General features: G+C 28.1%; 1 protein-coding gene across 1 annotated transcript; it reads right to left on the bottom strand.

The window, feature by feature from the left end:
* Nucleotides 1-2,714: 2,714 nt before the first annotated feature.
* LOC129965866 (GTP-binding nuclear protein Ran-like) lies at nt 2,715-17,681 on the bottom strand. Its single transcript, XM_056080108.1, has 7 exons — nt 17,554-17,681; nt 17,262-17,295; nt 13,133-13,217; nt 12,925-13,050; nt 5,089-5,276; nt 4,205-4,375; nt 2,715-2,863 (listed from the first exon to the last, which is right to left on the bottom strand). Exons 2-7 carry the CDS (start codon nt 17,292-17,294, stop codon nt 2,816-2,818), a joined length of 651 nt encoding a protein of 216 aa, XP_055936083.1. The 5' UTR covers nt 17,295; nt 17,554-17,681; the 3' UTR covers nt 2,715-2,815.
* Between the last annotated feature and the right edge of the window lie 3,773 nt (nt 17,682-21,454).

The following is a 21,454-nucleotide window of genomic DNA, read 5'->3' as shown; positions in this document are numbered from 1 at the left end:
GAAAAATTTCAGGCTTGTCAAATAAGCACCAGTTTTCTTTTCCAAGAGAAATACTTTTTCCCTCACTCTATAAAAGGACCAAGAAATCCGAGTTCAAACTTCATGTCATTTGCAGCCCCCCCCCCCCCCGATAGATAGAATTGGTTGATGCTGTTCTCAATTCTTTCAATATCAACATTCTCAATTCGTTAGCAATGTTTACGAACCTGAATAAATTCCATCGGACTTCGTTATGTGATTGCAGAATGCGTATTGCAAAATATATTTTTCATTCCAATTTCCCACTTCTAGTATTTTCATTAATGCTGAAACTTCCAACAGTTGCTTATTCACGAAAAAGGACGAAAATTTACAAAATTCATTTTTTTTTTCTTATGATCTTCAAAGAAAGGATAATCTTTTATCCTGCAAGTGCAAAACAGAACAAGCCCTCCCCCCCCCAACACTTGTTCTCCACCAAAACATTTCTCAACGATGCATAATTTACTGGAAATTTATTAATTGCACATTTCAATGTTTTTAAAATAAGCTACTGGCAAACCATGTTTGCAAAGTATGTGCCTTTTTCGACAACTTCTTTCAAGGATTGCAAAAATTTATTACACTTGCACTAACTTATCAATTGCAAAATATGATGCATTAGAAAATTAGCATTGGGATTAGTAACATACTGAAGAAATAATTTCAGAGAAATTTTTTTTCAAAACTTTAAAAAACAGACTTTTTTTAAAACAAAACTTTTAGTATCATATCAGATGCACAAAAATGTAGAGTTGTGCCATTATTCATACTAGCCTAATAAACTCAGCAACACATATAAAACTAACAGAAAATATCTCCTTAAGACTTTATATAATCTCTAATAAAGGTGCTGTCACCCATCTATCCAGCCTAAAAATAAGGTCCTTTAGAAAGGATGTGAAAATCACAAGTACTCAACATTTTATGATTTGCAATATAGTAGCAAAAAAATAAATAGCATTTTGACGAGCCAATTAACTCCAAAATTTGTGACAGAACTACATAATTCTATCAACTTGTTCTTTATACAACTACAATAAAATTCTTACTTTTCAAAAATTTGTATACTAGAAGGTAAAAAAAAAATGAATTTTATTGGCATTAATTTAGTTCTGGTATGTTTTGGTAAGAATAACAAATAACCTACAAGTAACTTTGGAACATCAAACATTTTTTTAAAAAGCCTTTAATCATCTGGGGTATTCATTTTTGACACACAATAAATAGTCCACAATAAATTAAATACTTCTCGGCATACTACTTTTACGAATGAATGAAATTTTTACAATAATTACTTGATTTTTCATTTGCAAAAAGCATGAAAATATTTTCATCCCAGATAACATTGAATATGCCAACCAGTTTAACCCAAATCTTATGCATGCTTAGTGGGAAAATAAATTATGCTTAAAAAATATAATTGTCATTAAAATTTATTATGTATATCATTAATATATGCACTGCAAGTCAACTTTTACGCAAAATATAAAATCACAAACAAAGAAATTAAGATGCTCTGTCACATACTGCACAAAGTGTTTCCAATTTGCATGTCTTCCTGTCAAACCTAAGACAAAACAGATAACTTATGGGATGGGAAAATGTTGCTTGTCATCTTTATGAGGAATTTATTTTAATCAATTTCTTTTATTCTTCTCACAACTTTAAATAATAATTGAATTCTAAGTTCTTATATGATATTTTTTTGCAAACATTTGTCTTGTTTTTCATTTTAATTTCAGTGTAAACTTCTGTATGCAAGTAACTGTAGCACATGGTCCAAATATAAAGGCTATATAACAGCACACTTCCAAAGTAAGTGCAATTCCCAATAACTTTCAATGAAAACAAATAAGACTTCTAGCATTTCATTTCAATACCTCTGAAAATATATAGTATTAATCCGGAACAATAAAATAACTTAAGACTTTGCTACAATAAATAATTGCTGGTTGAATGAAATCGCCCGTAAAAAAAGATCTAAATTTTAAACCCATTAAACTTTATGATTTATATTACAATTCTAAATTTTAGTTCAAAATAAAAAATTATACCCTACTCAATGCTCATTCCTTGATCTTACAAGTACTTCTAAACATTATCTATACCACTTGTAATAAAACTAAAAATTCTATCATTCAAATGAATATCTTAAAAGGATGGAAGCAAAGAAGGAGAGAAATTTTCAAATACATACAATTGTGCTAAACATTTGTAGCAAAATTAATACATTAGATAGGTATAACCAGCCTGAAAGATAGCCAAAATAATCTATACCCTTGCATCAAAAATAGACAATACTTGAAAGGCAAGGGAGATAAAAACCATTGCGAAAAAAGAGGGGAAAAACACATTTGTTACAAAATTTTATTTTTTAATAATCAGTTTAAGCTGACAATACAATTTAAAAATGGATTAATATAACAAAATACCCATCTCCATACAATAACAGATGGAATATATACAATTGATTTCCCTCTAAGTATCCTATTCCACAGCAATATTTTAAAAACTGTATATTTAGTAGGATACAAATGTTGAATCAAATACTTTTTGGCTCTATCAAACAATTTCACAGAAGAATGGCAAGTTAATTGAGAAGCAATTGTCACATATGTAAGATTGTCTAGGTAATCCAGACTGTTAATATCAAATCATAAATAATGTAAGCATGAAACAAAAAGACACAAAAATGAAATTCTGAGAATCACTTCTATTTTAACTGTACAAGTTCAAAAAATTTACATAAATAAAAGAAGGTGTGTACAAATGGATGGAGTGTTTATTCAACAAGTTACAAATCATCATCATCTTCATCAGGTAAGGATGTGTTCTGTGCCTCCTGTAAATAAAGCAAATAGTTTGATAAATGATTTTTATTAAAACATTCTTCAGGTTTTATAGATACAAGCTTTAACATAAGAACATAAAAAACAATAATATAAATCAAATGAAAAAAAGTTAAAAATCAAATTCAAATGTCCTTAAAGTAAAAATTGATACCAAGAATTATACTAACTATTTAACATCACATAACTATCAAAACTAACCACCTTTTATTTTAATATCAAGAAATTAATGGAAATTTTTTTATACATAAAGTATTTCTATAACTATGCAACATTCAGTTCAAAGAGAAACCATCAGCCAAGTAGTTCATATGAATAAATCCATGACATTACCGTTTCCTGTTATCATTTACTTTATAACAAAAATTAAGTTTTCTACTTTAAATATAAACAATGCATTTAATAATAATTTCTATATTTGAAGATGTTGATCCCAATTTAACATCACTCCTTCCAATATTAGTTTTCAAGAAGGAAAAAAAATGTTGCACCCACACCTGATTTATTATCAATTGTCAAAATAATCCTAATTGTTAAATTGGAGTATTTCATTTGATATTGCATAAAATAGATTAAATTCTCTTTTTAAACTCATGATGACAGCATTTATTCAAGCCTACTATATTTCATCATACTGAATAGTATTTGAACTCTACATTACTTTTGAGTTCAGAAGAATCGACAGAATTTTGTTCAATAATATTAGAAATCAAATCTGCAGTATATGACATTTCACTGCCATTTTTTTAATTATAAATAATCACATATTATAGCAGGCGTTGTCCTAATTTAAGTTATTTTTCAAATTCAATATTGAATTAAAATACTATAAAAGTTAATATTTAAAACATTAATTGCTCAATGTAGAAACAGTAATAAAAGAAAAAAAATTGTAAATTAATTTATACTATTCATTGTATTTTATACAATATTACTGACACCTCAGGCAAAGAGTTTGAACCATAATTCATTTGACCAGTGAATATATTTGCTTTTATAAATGTGCATCTCAAAGCACTAATATTGAATTGCTGAATACACTTAAGAACAAGTTAGCCTTTAAATAAAAAAAAGGTTTCTTTTTAAACTTCCAATCTTCTCTATCCTAATAATAATAATTTTAAATGTGTGTAAACATGAATAATAAACAGCCTCTTTTGTATCAATACATGCATTTAAGTTAATCATCTTTACAGAGGACTAACTTTTCAATTCAATAAAAGATTTTTAAATTCCTGTCCATATAAACAATCTTTAAAAATGTCAAATGAATGTCACAAAATATTAAAAACTGAGTACAACCATGACTTTCATCTAAAAAGAAAGTAACTTACCCTCATGTCATTTTCAAGTTTAGCTTGCCATTCTGGATCCATCTGAACTTCAGGTGGAGCAAGTGCCGGCATTGCTACAAATTCTAAGTTAGGATCTCCAATTAATTTACGAGCCAACCATAGGAAGGGTTTTTCAAAGTTGTAATTACTTTTTGCACTGATGTCATAATACTGAAAGATAAATAGTAAAAACATTTTATAATCAAGATCATAACAAATCAATAAATTACAAATGGCAAAAAATTGTCAGAATAAACTTATTAGAATATTAATTTCTAGAGATTATTCAATTTGCTGAATAAATTAAATTTTAAATTAATAAAACACTTATATGCTCCATGAAAATTTCAAACAACCTGATTTCTGAATATAAATCAGTAAGCCAAAAGTTCATTTTGAAATATATATACTAAAAATAATTCCTTCAAAAACAAAATCATTAGCATAAATAGCCCATATACAATGCAAATTGCAGGAACCGAATTTCCGTATAGAATTGTTTTCAAAATAACCATTTTACTTTGATACAAGTTTGATATTTTTTTTAGAATAATAAAAACTAAGTTTTTTTACAATTTAATAACTTATTTTATAATTCATTAGTTATAATTTTTAATTATATTTTATAATTTATCAATATTGATATAATTTATAATTGATTACTATACAATTTCAACCTTCACAATCATTACTAGATAATATCAAAAATATGTAAAGTACACAACCTGATAATTAAGTACTATCAAAAGCATAAGTACTATCAAAAGCATAAAATAATTAAAAAAAATCACAAAATGCTTGATACTTGAAAGAGCAAGAGAAATTCCAATTTTCAAATTTTACAAATAAGAATGACAAATAGAATGTAATAAAGTAATAATTACCTGCAAGTTCTTTTTTCTATGGAAGACAATAGATTTTGCTTTGACTTTTCTATCTTTAACATCTACTTTGTTGCCACATAAAACAATGGGAATGTTTTCACATACACGAACTAAGTCTCTATGCCAGTTGGGAACATTTTTGTATGTAACTCGAGATGTAACATCAAACATAATTATGGCACATTGACCTAAAAAAATATAACTCTTCAGAAAAAAGCATTCTAAGTTTCACACTTGTTAAAATAAATTTGCAAACTGTAGTTACTAATAAACAAGCTTTTTTCAGAAAGTATGTATCTTCAGGATATCAGAGGTGTCCTAAGAATTTCATCATATAAAGCTTTGTTTAATTTATGAAAATCATTTGCCAACACAAATCGACACATGAAAATCATTTGCTAAATAGAATAGAATTTGCTTAGAATTAGACATTGCACAAATATTTAATCATTAAATAGTTATAAGTATAGCATGATAAATATTAGTTTTAAACCATAATCTTATAATAAGTATAAAAAAGAATTCTTTAATGTTCTCTGAATGAAAAACTAGAAATATACTTCTAACTAAATTTGATATACTTTAGACTAATTAACAGCTTCCTTCAGAAAAAATGTATCTTCAGGATATCAGAGGTGTCCTAAGAATTTCATCATATAAGCTTTGATTAGTTATGAATTACATAATGGCAAATTCTTTGATAGTAATCAAGTACCTAATGAAGAAATCTTTCAAAATTTAATATAATCTGGATATCATCAACACATAAAATAATTCTATACATCAGAACTTTTGAAGTCTCTTCATGATATCAGAGGTGTCCTAAGATGGTCATCATAAAATAGAAGTCGATCATAGTGTTATACTTCAGATAAGTTTTTCATCATATTTTTTATATTGATCTGTATAACCTCATCATCAGTATAAAAACAGGCAATTTAAATAAGATTTATATCCATAAATCCATTTGAAGCTCTTCAAATAGTTGGAATTGATTAAATCTCAACAAAATTTCTTGCAAAATACTCTATAAAGGGAATAAGTATTCATCAAAAAAAAAAAAAAAAAAAAAACATTTTAAAGTATCCCATTTTATAAAAAAAGATGTTGCAAAATCATTATAAGATTGTTTCGTACATTCTATACTTATTACTTCAGAAAAGCTTTTCATCATAATTTTTTATGATCTGTATAACCTCATCATAAGTACAATAAGAAGTTTACAATAATTTACATTCCTAAGTCAGAATTTAAATCTCTTCAGGATTTCAGAGGTGTCCTAAGAATATCATCATGTATATTTACCAAAATAAAAAATGTAATAGCTGAAATCTTACAATAAGCTTTCACAGTGAACTGTTCTAATACTTGTGTTCTTCAGAAAAGGCATATTATTTTCATGATTGATCAAAGACTCTAGTCTGATTAAAGCATTTCATCATAAACACCTTTTAAATAAACCAATAAAATAAATTCAAAAACAAGGGCCCTAAAATAACTTGAACTTAGATACAGAATGCAGGCATTTCACTATACCAGCTACTGCTACTTCAAAATGATGATTATCAACTTAAGTAATAAATTTTTATGGCTGCTCATGCCATTTTTTTTAATCCTAAGTAAACAATTTTTTTAGAACCACTTAACATTAATAATAATTGAACAACAAAATCAATGATCTTTTTCAAAATCTGTTAACTTGTACAACCTTGTTTTTTAATTAAAAAAATTTAAATTCATCTTAAAATCAAATTAATTTTTTAAGAATTTTATAACATTATGAGATGTATGATACACTTACAATATGAATAGAACGTATAGGGAAATAAAACACTATAGGCAATAAGTGGAATTATATAATTGTCATCAGAAAGGCATAATAGTTACATGTATGATTCAAAGACTCTAGTCTGAATAAAGCATTTCATCATCGACAATAAATAAAAATGCAAGAAATTAATAGATCTTAAATTTTATATCTGACAAGGACATACATAGCATATTCAAGACTACAGACACTGACCCTCTTTATTAATCATTTAGATTAAAAACTCTTTTGAAAAATATAGATCAAGAAAAAGAAATCTAAATTTCTTAAAATATTCTGACTGAAATTCATAAATGCTTTAATAAATTAATGATTTAGATACCAGTAGAAATATACATTAATTGTTCAGATTTATCTACAAAGAAAAAAAACAATAGCTACTTTTAACAAAATTTATAATGGGCACATTCTAAATCTGCATTTTTAACAAAAACAATCTGATGTTTTGGATGCTCTGATTAGCTTAATAGATTTAAATTCAGACAAATGCCTCATGAGTCATCAAAATTTGATGTCTGTCATCAAGAAATCTGCCAAGAATGCAAAGAACTTGCATCAATGACATATTCAAAATTTCAGATACCAAATCAGTCTCGTCATCTTGTCATCATTCATTCAGCTAAGAATTCATTAAAAAAAACAGGTAGTAATTAAATAGCAAATATGGCAACTGCAATAGTGTTTACCATCAAGAAAACAAATGAAAGTTGCAAAATAGCAATACTTCAAGATTTTATCAAGTCGAGGTTTCTTGATCAGCTGAAATGAAGAAAATTCAGACAAATGCCTCATTAGTCATCAATAATTAGTATCTGTCATCAGGAAATCTGCCAAAAACACAAAGAACTTGCATCAATGGCATATTCCAGACTTCAGATACTAAATCAGCCTCGTCATCTTGTCATCACATTATTTTAGAATGCTGTGTTGAAGGTTCCATCTAAATTACTGTATTTCAGAAATTTTCATACATGTAAGACATGAGTAATTATTTAAGAAGTGTCATCAGAAGGGCATAATAGTTACATGGGTAATTCAAAGACTCTAGTCTGAATAAAGCATTTCATCATAGACAAGAATTTCAATTACTACATGAATTTAAAAACTTAAAGGATAATGCATAGTTAATAAAATTAATACATTTCAAGAATTTTTTTGTGTGGATTATATGTGGTCATTATACCATCTAATTACATGCATAATCAATTTAATATACATTTGGATATAAATATCAGCACTATTTTATCTTCCCCTACTCCAAAGAAAAATCACAATGTAAGTGGAAAGCAGCTGAGAATACTGTTCATTTCAGTATACTGAAGAACAGATATACAGTATACTGAATGCCTCTTTTCGACGATTCTATTTCATTGAGGGGCGAGACTTAGAAAGATGAGTGCATTCCAGGAATTTATCATTCTCTGGCTTTGATTTTCAGCCTATTAGATACTCCCTCATTCATTCCCCCCCCCTTTTCCATGTACGAGTGGAGCATCATTTCTGGCTGTATTATTTTAATACAAAATATATTTTACTTTTGTGTTCCCCAAACTTTATTGTTAAATGTAAACATCACCCGTCATCATTCCGCTCACCCCTATTTTGACGAATTAAACCTATCGCAACACATGTACAAAAGTGCAGAGAATTTTAGAATCCTTTAGCAAATATATAAATATATTAACTAACAATGGCATTTACTACTAAAGAAATGTCAAAGTAAATGAAAATTGCACAAAAAAGCAATCTTCCAAGATTTCACCGAGTTAAAGCTTTTCGAAAAAACAGAAATCAGACAAATGCCTCACAAGTCATCAAAAATTAATATCTGTTACCAGGAAATCTGCCAAGAACACAAAGAACTTGCATTAATAGCATATTCCAGACTTCAGATATTAAATCAGCCTCGTCATCTTGTCATCATTGAAACTTGAATAAAAATTATATAAACTACAATTACAGTACTTGCAGAAATTTCATAAACTGAAAGAACAAGTCAAATCATTTACCAAGTGTCATCAGAAGGGCATAATAGTTACATGGATTTTTCAAAGACTCTAGTCTGAATAAAGCATTTCATCATACACACGGATTTCAATTACTACATGAATTCATAAAGAATTTAAAATAAGAGCATTCAAACAATATATTCACATTATCAAATAATTGCCTACTGGTATACTTAAGGTACTATGAAATAGTAGAAAGATGTACCCATAAAGAAATCCACCAGATTCAAAGATTTGATACAAAATCAGTTTCGTAATTTAGCTATCATTCATTCAAGCAAGAATTTGTATATGAAAATAGCTATTAAACAAATGGTAATATCCATTTCAGGAATCCAAAACTATTACCTTAGTTTGATTTTACCCAACAAAGAGATAATGAATAGCTAATATAATGAATGTATTTCCAGAATTTTATTACATTTTTTCAGTTTCTCCATTCATTTCTCCAAATCATTTTAAAATGTTTTACTTTAATTCAAATCTTAAATATTTATTACCCATATGGCTAATTCATTTTACAGCTTATGTGATCATTATACTATTTAAATTGATGGATAACCAATAATTACTGCTAGATACAGGGGTGTTTGTGGGACCCCAAAAAATCCCCTGAAACTTTTACGCACTTACTACCGACATTTTGGAGTTTCAAGGAGGGGGGGGGGGGAAGAAATGAAAAATTACGATTATGAAGTATTGAATGACCTAATTATAAAAGTTCAATGAATTACTTTTTTTGCAAAATTAAGACCTTCGAACCCAGGTCACGTGATCGCACATCTGGTCGAACGAAGTCTCGACCTTTTTTTTCTGCCGCGCCTACTTGCCGAAAAGAATCCAGAAGAGAATGTCCGAGAACCGGGGGAATGAGTCATAACTCGCAATAAGGAAAGAACAAAAAAGAAGTTTTTTCCCCCTTTTCACGCATTATCACTGCCTTTGGAGAAAGAAAGGAAAAGTTTTCACCACACACACTGACCTTGCGTTTTCTGCTTTCAAAGCAAACAAAATTACCCAGATCAAAATAAATAATTCATTATTATTCCTACTTCCTTTTGAACGACGATCCCCGGAATTTCCGGGCATCAAAGTTCAAAATCCCCAGAATTCCGGGGTTTCCCCGGAGCACAAACACCCCTGTAGATAAAATGCAAATATCTGCATTATTGTATTCCCCCCTATTCCATTGAAAATTCTCGGAATGTAAGCAGACCATCTGAGAATACCGCTCAATTCAGAATCTTGATACTACCATTTTTCAATGATTCTATCTCATTGAGAGATGAGACTTAGAAGGATGAGCAATCTTTGACTTTGATTTCCAACCTATTAGATACTCTCACATTCATTTTTCTTTCCATGCGCATGTTGCCCACGAGAAAACTACACGAAAGTCTTACAAGATTTCATTGAGTTAAAACTTTTCAAAAAACAGAAATCAGACAAATGCCTCAAAAGTCATCAATAATTAATATCTGTCACCAGGAAATATGCCAAAAACACAAAGAACTTGCATCAATGGCATATTCCAGACTTCAGATACTAAATCAGTCTCGTCATCTTGTCATCATAAACTTCAATAAAAATTATATAAACTATAATTACAGTACTTCTAGAAATTTCATAAACAAACTCATTATTTAACAAGTGTCATCAGAAGGGCATAATAGTTACATGGATTATTCAAAGACTCTAGTCTGAATAAAGCATTTCATCATACACACGGATTTATCCAATACAGCCGAAAATTTACGAGACATAATAAATTTTAAGTATAATAATTAAAAATTATACACTTAAATAAAATTCAACCAATTTGTTATATTTAATTTACAAAAATGGTCAGACAAGCCATAAGCTTCATCAAAAATTAATACCCTAATCAAGAAATCTGCCAAAAATACAAAGAACTTGCATCAATGGAAGACTTGTGACTTAAGGTACCAATCAGGCTCGTCATCTTGTCATCATGCATTTAAGTAGGAATTCTTATGTAAAACTAGCAACAAATGATTAAAGTATATGGCATGTGATAGAAAAGGGGAGGGGAGGAAACAACTGGAGAAGAATAGACTACTTAATTTAATCTTTAAGTTAAAAGGATTTTTTTTTTTTTTTTTACAGAATTAGATTAACCTATATCTTGCTAAAAACATTTCAAAAATAATTTACGTACAGCATAACGTATTCTATAACATGATGAGAAATTTATCGGTTAAATATCAATAGTTAAGAATTCAGTTGCAACATAGAACAGTCTTTTCCCCCAACTTCACATAAAAGCTAATTCAGACAATTCAATTTTTTTAAAATTTGTATTTACTATCTGCTGATAAAAGAAATGATTGCAAATAGTAAAAGTTATTATATCCACCATTTGCACACTATGAACACAAGATACATGTACATAGCCGGCTTAATTTGGTGGAAAACCTCACATTTTAGAATAGCTTTAAATATTTTAACGAAAACTAACCAGGTAAAATGTAAATAACTAAAAATTCTTTTTATCTTTCAATGTGTACTTTACTACCTGCTTGATTAAATATCTTCACAGATAGCAAAGAATTAATATATCCACTTTTTGCACACTGTGAATACAATATGTAGACACAGCCGGCTTAATCAAGTGGAAAAATCAATACAAAATTCAATGTATTGCACCTTGATTGTTGAAGGATAGATCAATTCTCAAATTTTAAAAAATCAAATAGAAAGAAACTTCATTTATAAAAAATATTTTAATACATAAAAATCTCACTATCAATAGATTGAAAATATCCCCAAAGTTTATTTTTATTATTTTATATACACATATGAAGTTTACTCGAAATTACATGAAGGTTAGTCTTAGTATAAATAAATCATTGTAGCTATGCATGTTCCATATCTACTTCTAAATAACTTAGCAATTTTAAACAAGAATATAGCCAACTTTTTAAAGTGTCAATTAAAAAAAACTTTATTGTCTCCCTATAGCAAACTTGGAAAGTATTTCTTATAAAATTTAAAATATTGCCATTTCAATGACATTAAATCCATCCTTGTACAATATCTCTTTCAACTTTTATTAATTAAAAAAATTGAACCCATTAAAATTAATGTCAACCTTGAATTAATCAATCACTGTATTGCTTTAATGTATTTTTTTTCATTTGTTTCAGCTTAAAAATTAACAATGATTATATACAAGTACAAATCAATCACCAAAACAAGCAAAACATGTACAAATCTTAAATATGCAAATAGCAGCTACTTTAGGATGCAAGAAATCAATACTTTGAATTTCATTCATAGAAATTTCAGAAGAAATTAATACATAAAAATTTGCCTATCATTAAAAATTTTATATTTTAAGCAATCCAAATTCCATTTTTGTCAAATTTTTCTTTCATTTTTATTAATTTTGTAAAAAATGCAAAAGACAAAATAAGGAAATTATACTTTAATATACCTTTGTTGGACAACAAAATAATTAAAACCACTATCATTATTTCCATCACTTTTAATTCCAAAAAGAGATCTCTACATTATAATATTTTATACAAAATATGTTTCTAATTTTAAAAACGTTACATGTGAATTTTTTATAAAATCCTGAACAATGAAAAGTATATTAATTAGTATTCTATAAATCATAAAAACAAGTTATTTATAAACCTTGTTAACTTTTGTAGTAAAATTAACTTACTTTTGTAGTAGTAAGTTAAAAGAATAATTTACATGCCAGGTTGATAATAGCTACAACAGGTCTATAAATGAAAATAATTTTGGTTACTTCACATAAAACCTATTTTTCAAGCATACTAATTCTCTTTCGCATCTAATGAATTGCCAGCCATCTAAAATAATTACAGTTTAAAAGTGGATATCCAATTTATTAGAAACATCTATATAATATTTGATGCATAAAGAAGAAAACGAAACATATTATTTATTCTGGAACAAACATGCTGATGGTAGAAATAGTTTGGATTAAAGATCATTTTTTCTTACCTTGAATATAATAGCCATCCCTAAGACCACCAAACTTTTCTTGGCCTGCAGTATCCCAAACATTGAACCGAATAGGACCACGGTTAGTGTGAAAAACTAAAGGATGGACTTCAACCCCAAGAGTGGCTAAAAGAGAATAAGCCGTTAAACCTTACATTAATCACCTAAAAGACAATTCAAAATAACAAAAGTTAAAAATATAACTTACCAACATACTTTTTTTCAAACTCTCCTGTTAAATGTCTTTTGACAAATGTAGTTTTACCTGTACCACCATCACCAACAAGGACACACTATAATACAAATATTACATTCTTAATACACTATAATAAATATTACATAATATTATAGAAAAACAGTTTAGTTCATTATTTAAAATTACTAAATTTAGATTATCAGTCTCAAAATTTTCCTACTGATAATTTCAGCATTAAAGAATTAAAAACTTAAGTTTCATTTTAAAATACAGTATCATCAAGTTATAAAAACATTTCATCTGTTCAAATCAAAGAAATCATCTACTTGGTTAAAGCTCTATAATGCAATGGTGTTAAAGAATAGAAATTAACAATTCATGGAATTAACATTTAAATCTTGGATACGATCTTAATAAATTTAAAACCAATATAAATGAACAGAATTTTGTTCTCAATATTTATTCCCTAAATTAAATTTTTTAAATGAAAATTAATAGATTTTATATGCAAGATGCATATAAAATATATTTTATCAGATATACTGTAACTAGTCGATTTCTATTCACCAACAACTTGAGTTCATTCAAGCTTGCATTCCTTTGCAGTTGCACCAAGCAAGTTGTAAAAAAAAAAAAAAAGCACTCTATCTAAACTTAAACTAAATCAAAAACTTAAAAATTCTTCTCATGCTAAATATATATTTGATAAAAAGCAAGAAATCATTCCAAACACTTTCTTGCATACCTAAACAATACAGCATCTTTTTGGTTCACCTTACAAGAGGCGGCATATAAAATTGTATGAATGCATAATAAGAAACGAGATAGATGGCAGATTAACTAGCACCAAGTTTAAAAAAAGGAAAGCTCTACCTGAATTCCACATAAATGCAACAAACTATATTTGGTACTTATTAATAGTGAGGGATTGACAATACATGCCAATGTCTCACTATTGGTTGGTACATTTTTTGATACTACATTTGACTCTTTCACTGTTAATAAATGTTTTATTTTTCATAGTATAATAATCAAATATGAATCTTGGATGACTTTCAATTAATCCAATTTTAATCTTAATAAAAGATTTATAACTTTTGTTATAAGACTGTCAATGTAGTTCATTTACATGATCTTTTGAGTTATAGCATTTATATGTAGACAAATATTCAGGCAAACTTATGATCATCTTACTGAAGGATTAAATTCAATGGACACCAACACTTGGGACAAAACTGTAGGCCAAATACAACAGCGAAGAAAAAAAAGGAGAGGGCAGCTAGAATTTTCAGATATTTTTTAAATTATAATATTAAATTTTCTAGGGAGTCAAATATCTAACACAGGAAAGATTTTTTAATACAAATTTAATATTTTTTAAATGTTTTAAGTTGTAATCAATTTTTAATATATTTTTACAGAGTGCAAGTTGAGAATAAAAATAGAGCCATTCAGTTTTTAAAAACATTCTGAATTTTTTACTTTGAATCGGTTATTAGATGGCCTGAATGGCTTTTTAAAACAATTCTAGTTTATTAGAATTCCAACATAAAAGCAAACAAAGTTGTTTATTTTCACTAAAATTTACAATTCTATTGATAAAAATATTCTTGATTCATTATAATACTGTATTTATATCTCTTATATTTCTAAGATTGACTTATGTTGCTTCTAATTTTGGACAAAAGAATTTTTGATGACATACTATTTTCTCAACTAAGGAAAAAAGTTGTATGAAGAATGAGGTAAGAAAAAAAATTAGAGAATGTAATCTGCCTTACAGAGAAATTGCAAAATGTTTAAGATGCTCAAAAAGTATTGCTTCAAATAACTTCTTGAAAGATTCAGACCAATATACACTATATAAATAATTTGGTAGAAAAACACCTATTTAATTGACCAAAAAGGGCCATAATTAACCGAGCCTGTTCTCAGCAGCAATCTTCTATTATATTAAAAAAGAATTACAAATGTCTTTTTCAAGAACTATACATTATATGCTTTTAAAATCTAGCAAGGCTGTTTTTTTCATCTTGATGCAAAATATATCAAGATGGAGAGGGGGGGGGGGATGGACGGACCTGATAATTTCCAATATTATTGGCATGATTTATATCACGAGTGAACAGTTTTGTAAATGCAAATTCGTTGATGGTAATGTTATGGTTCGAGGAAGACTTGTTCATAAGAGAACAACTTTGAAAACTCTTTTTGAAACCAAAACTCTAAAGGATATCGAGACATGCTTGATGAAAACTACAGAAACCTCTCCCATCACAGGAGGGCATTATATTTTTCAACAAAATAAAGTTTCTACCCAACTATCATTATCTACAGTTGTAATTTCAAGCGAATTAAGTAGAATTATTAAATTGAGTGTTGAAAAGCCTTGACCCGAGTAATACGAAAAGTTTGAGTGTAACGCCTAGAGATATTTATGCACAGGCACTATCATGGCAATATATACAAGTTAAGAGTGCAATAAAAAATTTGTAGAAAAGATATCAAAACAACTTTTAGAAAGACTTGGACACTATGAAATTTCCATTTGTATGCATCATAAAAAAAAAAGGCAAATATCTGAATGATTAACTGTTTCAAGAGCCAAATTTGTAACTGGCCCTATATTATTTTCCAATTTTTCCTTTGTGTAAAGTTAAGCATCAGTAAAACTGTAATAAATTAAAATGAAATATTCAAAAAAATGACATAGCATTTATGCTATTTAAAAAATTATAATACACCAGAACAAATAGTTTAAAATTTACAATTGCTTTTTTTTTTCTGGCCATATCTACATCATAACTGTTTCATTCATTGATTTGTACTTTCAGATAAACATGTTCATATAGATACAGATAGGCAGTTTTTTTTCTTTGTCAAATTTTGTTCAATTGAAGTGTACAAAATTTGATATTAAGACCACAAAGGAAATTCCAGCTCTAATTCAAGGCATTTCTGACTTATAATCAAAAACTAGTCATTTAAAGTCAAAGATATAAAATAGAGATGCATCAGCCTAGAGAGACAAAACTTTGATAAAACATTTTATATGCATGCAAGGAAATATAAACATTTAAATTTATTAACATAAAAAGATCATAGCAAAATCTAATTCCTGTGCACATGTCTACTTAAAATAATAAGAATTCAACTACTTAAAATCCTCATAATTTTCAGGAAATAAAATTTAGTTCACAAATACTAAGTTGATAATTCTAGAAATTTATTAAAAATTCTGTAACAAAATACCTTAAAAACTGCTTACTCTTTAGATTTCATCTAATTATATTTACCAATATTTCAACCTTTTAACATTATATTTGACTCAATTCATGAATTATTTTCTGTTCATTTAAATGAACAGAATAACTTGGAAAAAACTCAGCTGAAATATCATTGGATTGCATATTATTGCTTATGTATTCATAAATATGCGGTGCCACAAGAATAAACTCCATTCAAATATATACCTTGATTTATTAAGCATTGGAACATGTTAGAAAGAAATTTTCCACATCAACCATTCAATGAAATTGATTCATATCCAAAAATATTGAGAAAAAAAATGCAATTTTAACTATTAAATGTTAGCCACCAGGAAAATAAATTTCATCAAAAGCTAGATCCAAGATAGTTAGGTTTAGTAATTAAGCCTAACTACTGAGCACTAAAAATGAAGTGAAAAATCAGACAAATGCCTCAACAGACATCAGTTATTAATATCAGTCATCAGGAAATCTGCCAAGAACACAAAGAACTTGTGTCAATGGCATATTCCAGACTTCTGATACCAAATCAGCCTCGTCATCTTGTCATCATTTTAAAATTAACTAAATATGAAAAACAACTGCAAAAGTTTTAATTGATACCTGATAAAATTTGTTCAAGCATTGCTTGAGAAATGTCATCAGAAAAGCATACTAGTTACATGGGTTATTCAAAGACTCTAGTCTGAATAATGCAATTCATCATAGACAAATTTTTCCAATACTTCAACACGAATTGTATTGCAATATTTATAAAAAGCAAAAGAAAAACAAAATTTTAAAATAAATTCAAAACAATACACTGTGCAATGTGTATTGGCTAAGTATTTATAACACTAAAGACATAAGTTTGAAGCTCGAACACAACTCACTTTGAATGTTGGAGTATTATCGCCTTCGGCCATTCTACAAAGAAAAGAAAGAAAATTTATAATTACAAAAAAAAAACAATTTATACAAACAAATAAATGAAAACTGTTAATATTAAAACTGATAGTCAAAAATGCACATTTCCAATTATTGCGCAATATAACTGAAATTTAGGGTTATAACCGGTAAAACAGTACCGGCGAAAAATAAAGTAAAATTACAAAGAGATAATAAAATAATAAGATTTTGAAAATTAAGGAATTAAAATAAAACATATGAAATGTTTCTACACACCTATAAAGACTAACTTGTGGCGATTATTAAAGGTTGAATTTGGTCTTCAAATTTCAAATTTCCTGACGGCTAAGCTTGCGGCTAAGCGATTCACAATTTCAATGGAGGAAGAAGTGATGCCATCCATACATAACCTAAACTGAATGCTTAAAAATTAATTTGCTGGATCAGGCTCAAATGTAGCTAAATTTTCAGTTTCAATATCATAAACTTAAAGTCAGTATTTTACAAAACAGCTTCACATTTTATGATTTCTAGATGCAAGAATTTAAAGTAAAATATTAAGATAAGTATATTTCAAAACTGTTGGATTTTCATCAATTCTGTGAATTCTTGTTATTTGCATTCCATTGTCATCTAGTTCTTTCTAGAAATTAAGATCGATTTTTCCTTTAAATTAATTATTTTTTAAATACCATATTTAGTTCTTGAATGCATGTTACATTAACTGTCAAAATCTGTATATTAAGAGTGCATAATTCACAATTTAAAAAAAAATAATAATAGAGGTTCTTTATTCATTTAAAACAGCAAGCGAATTATTTGTAAAGGGTCTCGTAATTTTGAACCATAGTACCCGAATATTTGATCCTCATTGTCAGACGTAGTATGTAACAAGCAAATATACGCAGTGGAATTTCATAGAATCATAAGATTGCTAACCTTTTTCGCTTGATGAATATTTTCCCCGATCATATTTGAAACGCCTGTAGTTAAGCTGAATCCATTTCAATAAATGGCGCCATTTCCACGGCGCAAATGTTTTAGTAATCTCGAATGAATTGCAATTCCTCAACAACCAGGAATGAAATGTGTGTGACAGTAAAAATACCGATTTAAAAAAATATATCTTCGTTCACAAACTGTTCATTCTCTGGAGAGTAATATCATTTTCGACAGAGTTTATTTTTAATTGATGGTGTATCATGTAAGATCAAAAGTTTAGAATGTAATGAGATTGCAGAAGAACGCAAAGTTTGAAAAATATGAAAAATAATAATGTAAAACTTAAACAATTCATAAATAATTATGATCACAAAAAAGTTAAATCAAAATATAGCTTATTTTTATGAATAATAATAGATATTATGGAATTGCTCTTTATATTAAATTTTAGTTAATAGCTTCATTCAAAACTAAGTTCAATGCGTTAAATTATTTTTCACACGATTCAGAAGATTAAGATAATGTTAAAATGTTAGAAACAATTTTGGAAGTTGAAAGTAGAACATTTTGCAATTTAAATACTTTTTTTGAAATAACTAAAAAGTTTTATCTCCCCCCCCCCACCGATTTGAGAAGCAATAGTAATTTAACATGTTAATATTTTTATTCTTTTCAAAAGATTTCTGAACGCGATTCGACCATGGATTTGATTTTACTGAATAATTGATTGGATTTTCTTTATAAATTTTAGGGGTTACAAAAAATGTCTTTTTATGTAATACTAGCAGTACTCGCAAAGCGTTGCCCGTGGCATACACAACATCCAAGAGGAAAAATTAGCTTTAAACTTAAGTCTAGCCTCCACCCGATATGACACGGGAATGTCATGCGGGATCAGAAAGATGTTTAGAAATAATCAAAAATAACTACAAAACAATTTTTTATAGTACATATTCAGATATATTTAGGACTAAGATATATTTAGATATATTTAGGACTGACTTTGATATACAGTCATTTGGTGCTTTGCGAGGTTAGCAATTTTCGGTGGCACTTTGTTTGTGGTTACATGGTCGCCATTATTTTTATGTTACTGTATGCTGCTGTATTTCAATATTTCCTGTTCATTTCTCTTGATTTTTTTCCTGCAGCGCACATTTCTTCTAGTTACTTTCATTATTTTCTATTAAATTTTTTTACATTCATTTAATTTTACTGCATTTATTGACTTTTTTTGATATTTCCGTTAATTTGCTGCAGCGTTCTTCGGAACCTTTAGATTGGAAATACTATTGCTGCCGTTCGAGCCACATTCAACCATTCGCTAAAATTTGGCGATATTTTTTTTTTTTTTTTGGCGAAATCAAAGCTGTTCCTAAAGCTTAACAATATGGACAGATTATAGACATTGTTCCTCTTGAAACCGAGGCATCATTTATGCAATCCACACATGGATCGAAATTCAGAGCGGTATACTCCTTTTCGGACCAAATATCAGGAAAGTTTGTTCTTTCACTTCTTTTCCTGTGTCTCAAATTTAAATGTCTTTTTCTTTAAGAAGACAGGCCAGATTCATTCTGTCTGTAATTCAATTGCCGTGCGATTTTAAGAGAGACGGTTACTTCGCTTAGTAGAAGACTTGCCTTTGAAGAAAGTTTGGATATTCTTTCTCTGATATTCGCTAACCTAACGTTTCTTTCCTTACATTTTCATTATCGTGCAACAAACGAAGCGTTTTGGCATTTAATGTGCTCCGGCCAAGGTTGAATTCCCTTCTTTTGAGGATAATGAGATTTGAATCTCTGTTTAAAATCAGACGTAAACAAAGAAATGAATCGCATATGAATACCACAGCTCTTGCCATTTGCACATGCGAAGTTTGAGATTTCCGCTCAGCGGATAAGAGTAAAGCACAGTTACTGCTGCTTTACCATGCGCGAATCGAAGTAGGAAAATAATTTATTCTTCTTCTTATTATTATTATTTTTATTTATAATCTATTCTTTTTTTTTTTATTTTGATATGACTTCAATATACTAAACCCTTCCCCAATAAATGCCCTACGAAATGGTGCAAATATCTCTAAAAATTAATGAAGTATTTCTCGAGTTGTTAGGGTTTCAACATAACAGACGCTTTTAGGAAACTTCATTTTATGCTATGTATAGATTATGTTCGAAGTTCAAAATATTAAGAATACAGTTTCATTAAAGGAGTACTCAAGACAAGCGATTACATTCCTCTTAACTAACTAAAATTAAACTAATTAAAATTTTGAAAAACCTTTTTTAAGTGAGGGATATTTTGCCTCAAAGTAAGTGTGTGCCAAATGTGGTAGCTCCATGTGCGGCGATCTGCTTCATCAATGGAGGATTTCTATACACATGCTAGATGAAACTACCATAAACCTAGAAGGACACAAAATCACGTATTTAACATATATCGCAGTGCTAAATTGACAGCAAAATTTCTGCTTTTAGTCTTATTTATAAAATTTTCTCACTTTACTTTTTCTATGAAAAAAATAATTAAAAAGAAAGAAAACGAATGAATGAAAAGAACCAAATAAAAGTTGGGGGAAACAAGCCCTAATGTAAATGCGAAAAAAAAAGGCACAGATTTTGGAAGTCATGATATTTAGGATTTCCTGAGATGTAAAAATAATTTTAAAAAGATTAAAAAAGGATATTGTTAAGTCAAGTATTCTTATGTTTATTTAATAAAAGGGATAAATTTTGAGCAGAATCATTTACATCAATCATCGATTTTCGGTGAATTTTCTTTTCCCCTAGAATCGCAGTTGCCGATATTGGAAAGATTTTTTTTTTTTTCACAAAAGTGTCACAGTCACTCAAACGCTGACATTTTCATTTTATAAAATATAAAGATGCTTAAATCAGTAGAAATATTGAAGCATTTTTCTAAATGAAAGAAAAAAATTCTAAATACAGTATGTTACAAAGGATAATTTAATACATATGTAAAATTTTTAAAAATTTCTTTTCGTTTAGAAAACATTGTTCGTTTATTTTTAAAAAATCTTTATCTTATTTTTAAAATTTAGCAAACATTCATCCCAGTTTGTATTGTAAATAAAAACTTTTTTTGTCCTAAAATCGTTAAGAATATTTCCGGAATTGTGTGACTCAACTGTCTCGCTTTCTCATTAAAAGTGATTCAGTATAAAAACGAGGTTAAGGAAAAAAAATTACAGGCAAATTTTTTCTATGAAAAT

The sequence above is a fragment of the Argiope bruennichi genome, chromosome 4 (assembly GCF_947563725.1).
Source record: "Argiope bruennichi chromosome 4, qqArgBrue1.1, whole genome shotgun sequence".
NCBI lineage: Eukaryota > Metazoa > Arthropoda > Arachnida > Araneae > Araneidae > Argiope > Argiope bruennichi.
This window is presented reverse-complemented; position numbering and strand designations above follow the sequence as displayed.

Excerpts from the sequence above, each read along its gene's own strand:
- LOC129965866 (XM_056080108.1), bottom strand. The coding sequence starts at position 17,294 with ATGGCCGAAGGCGATAATACTCCAACATTCAAA. Across the intron at positions 13,051-13,132 it reads GTTTGAAAAAAAGTATGTTG|CCACTCTTGGGGTTGAAGTC; the intron begins GTAAGTTATATT and ends ATTCTCTTTTAG. Across the intron at positions 5,277-12,924 it reads GGATGGCTATTATATTCAAG|GTCAATGTGCCATAATTATG; the intron begins GTAAGAAAAAAT and ends ATATTTTTTTAG.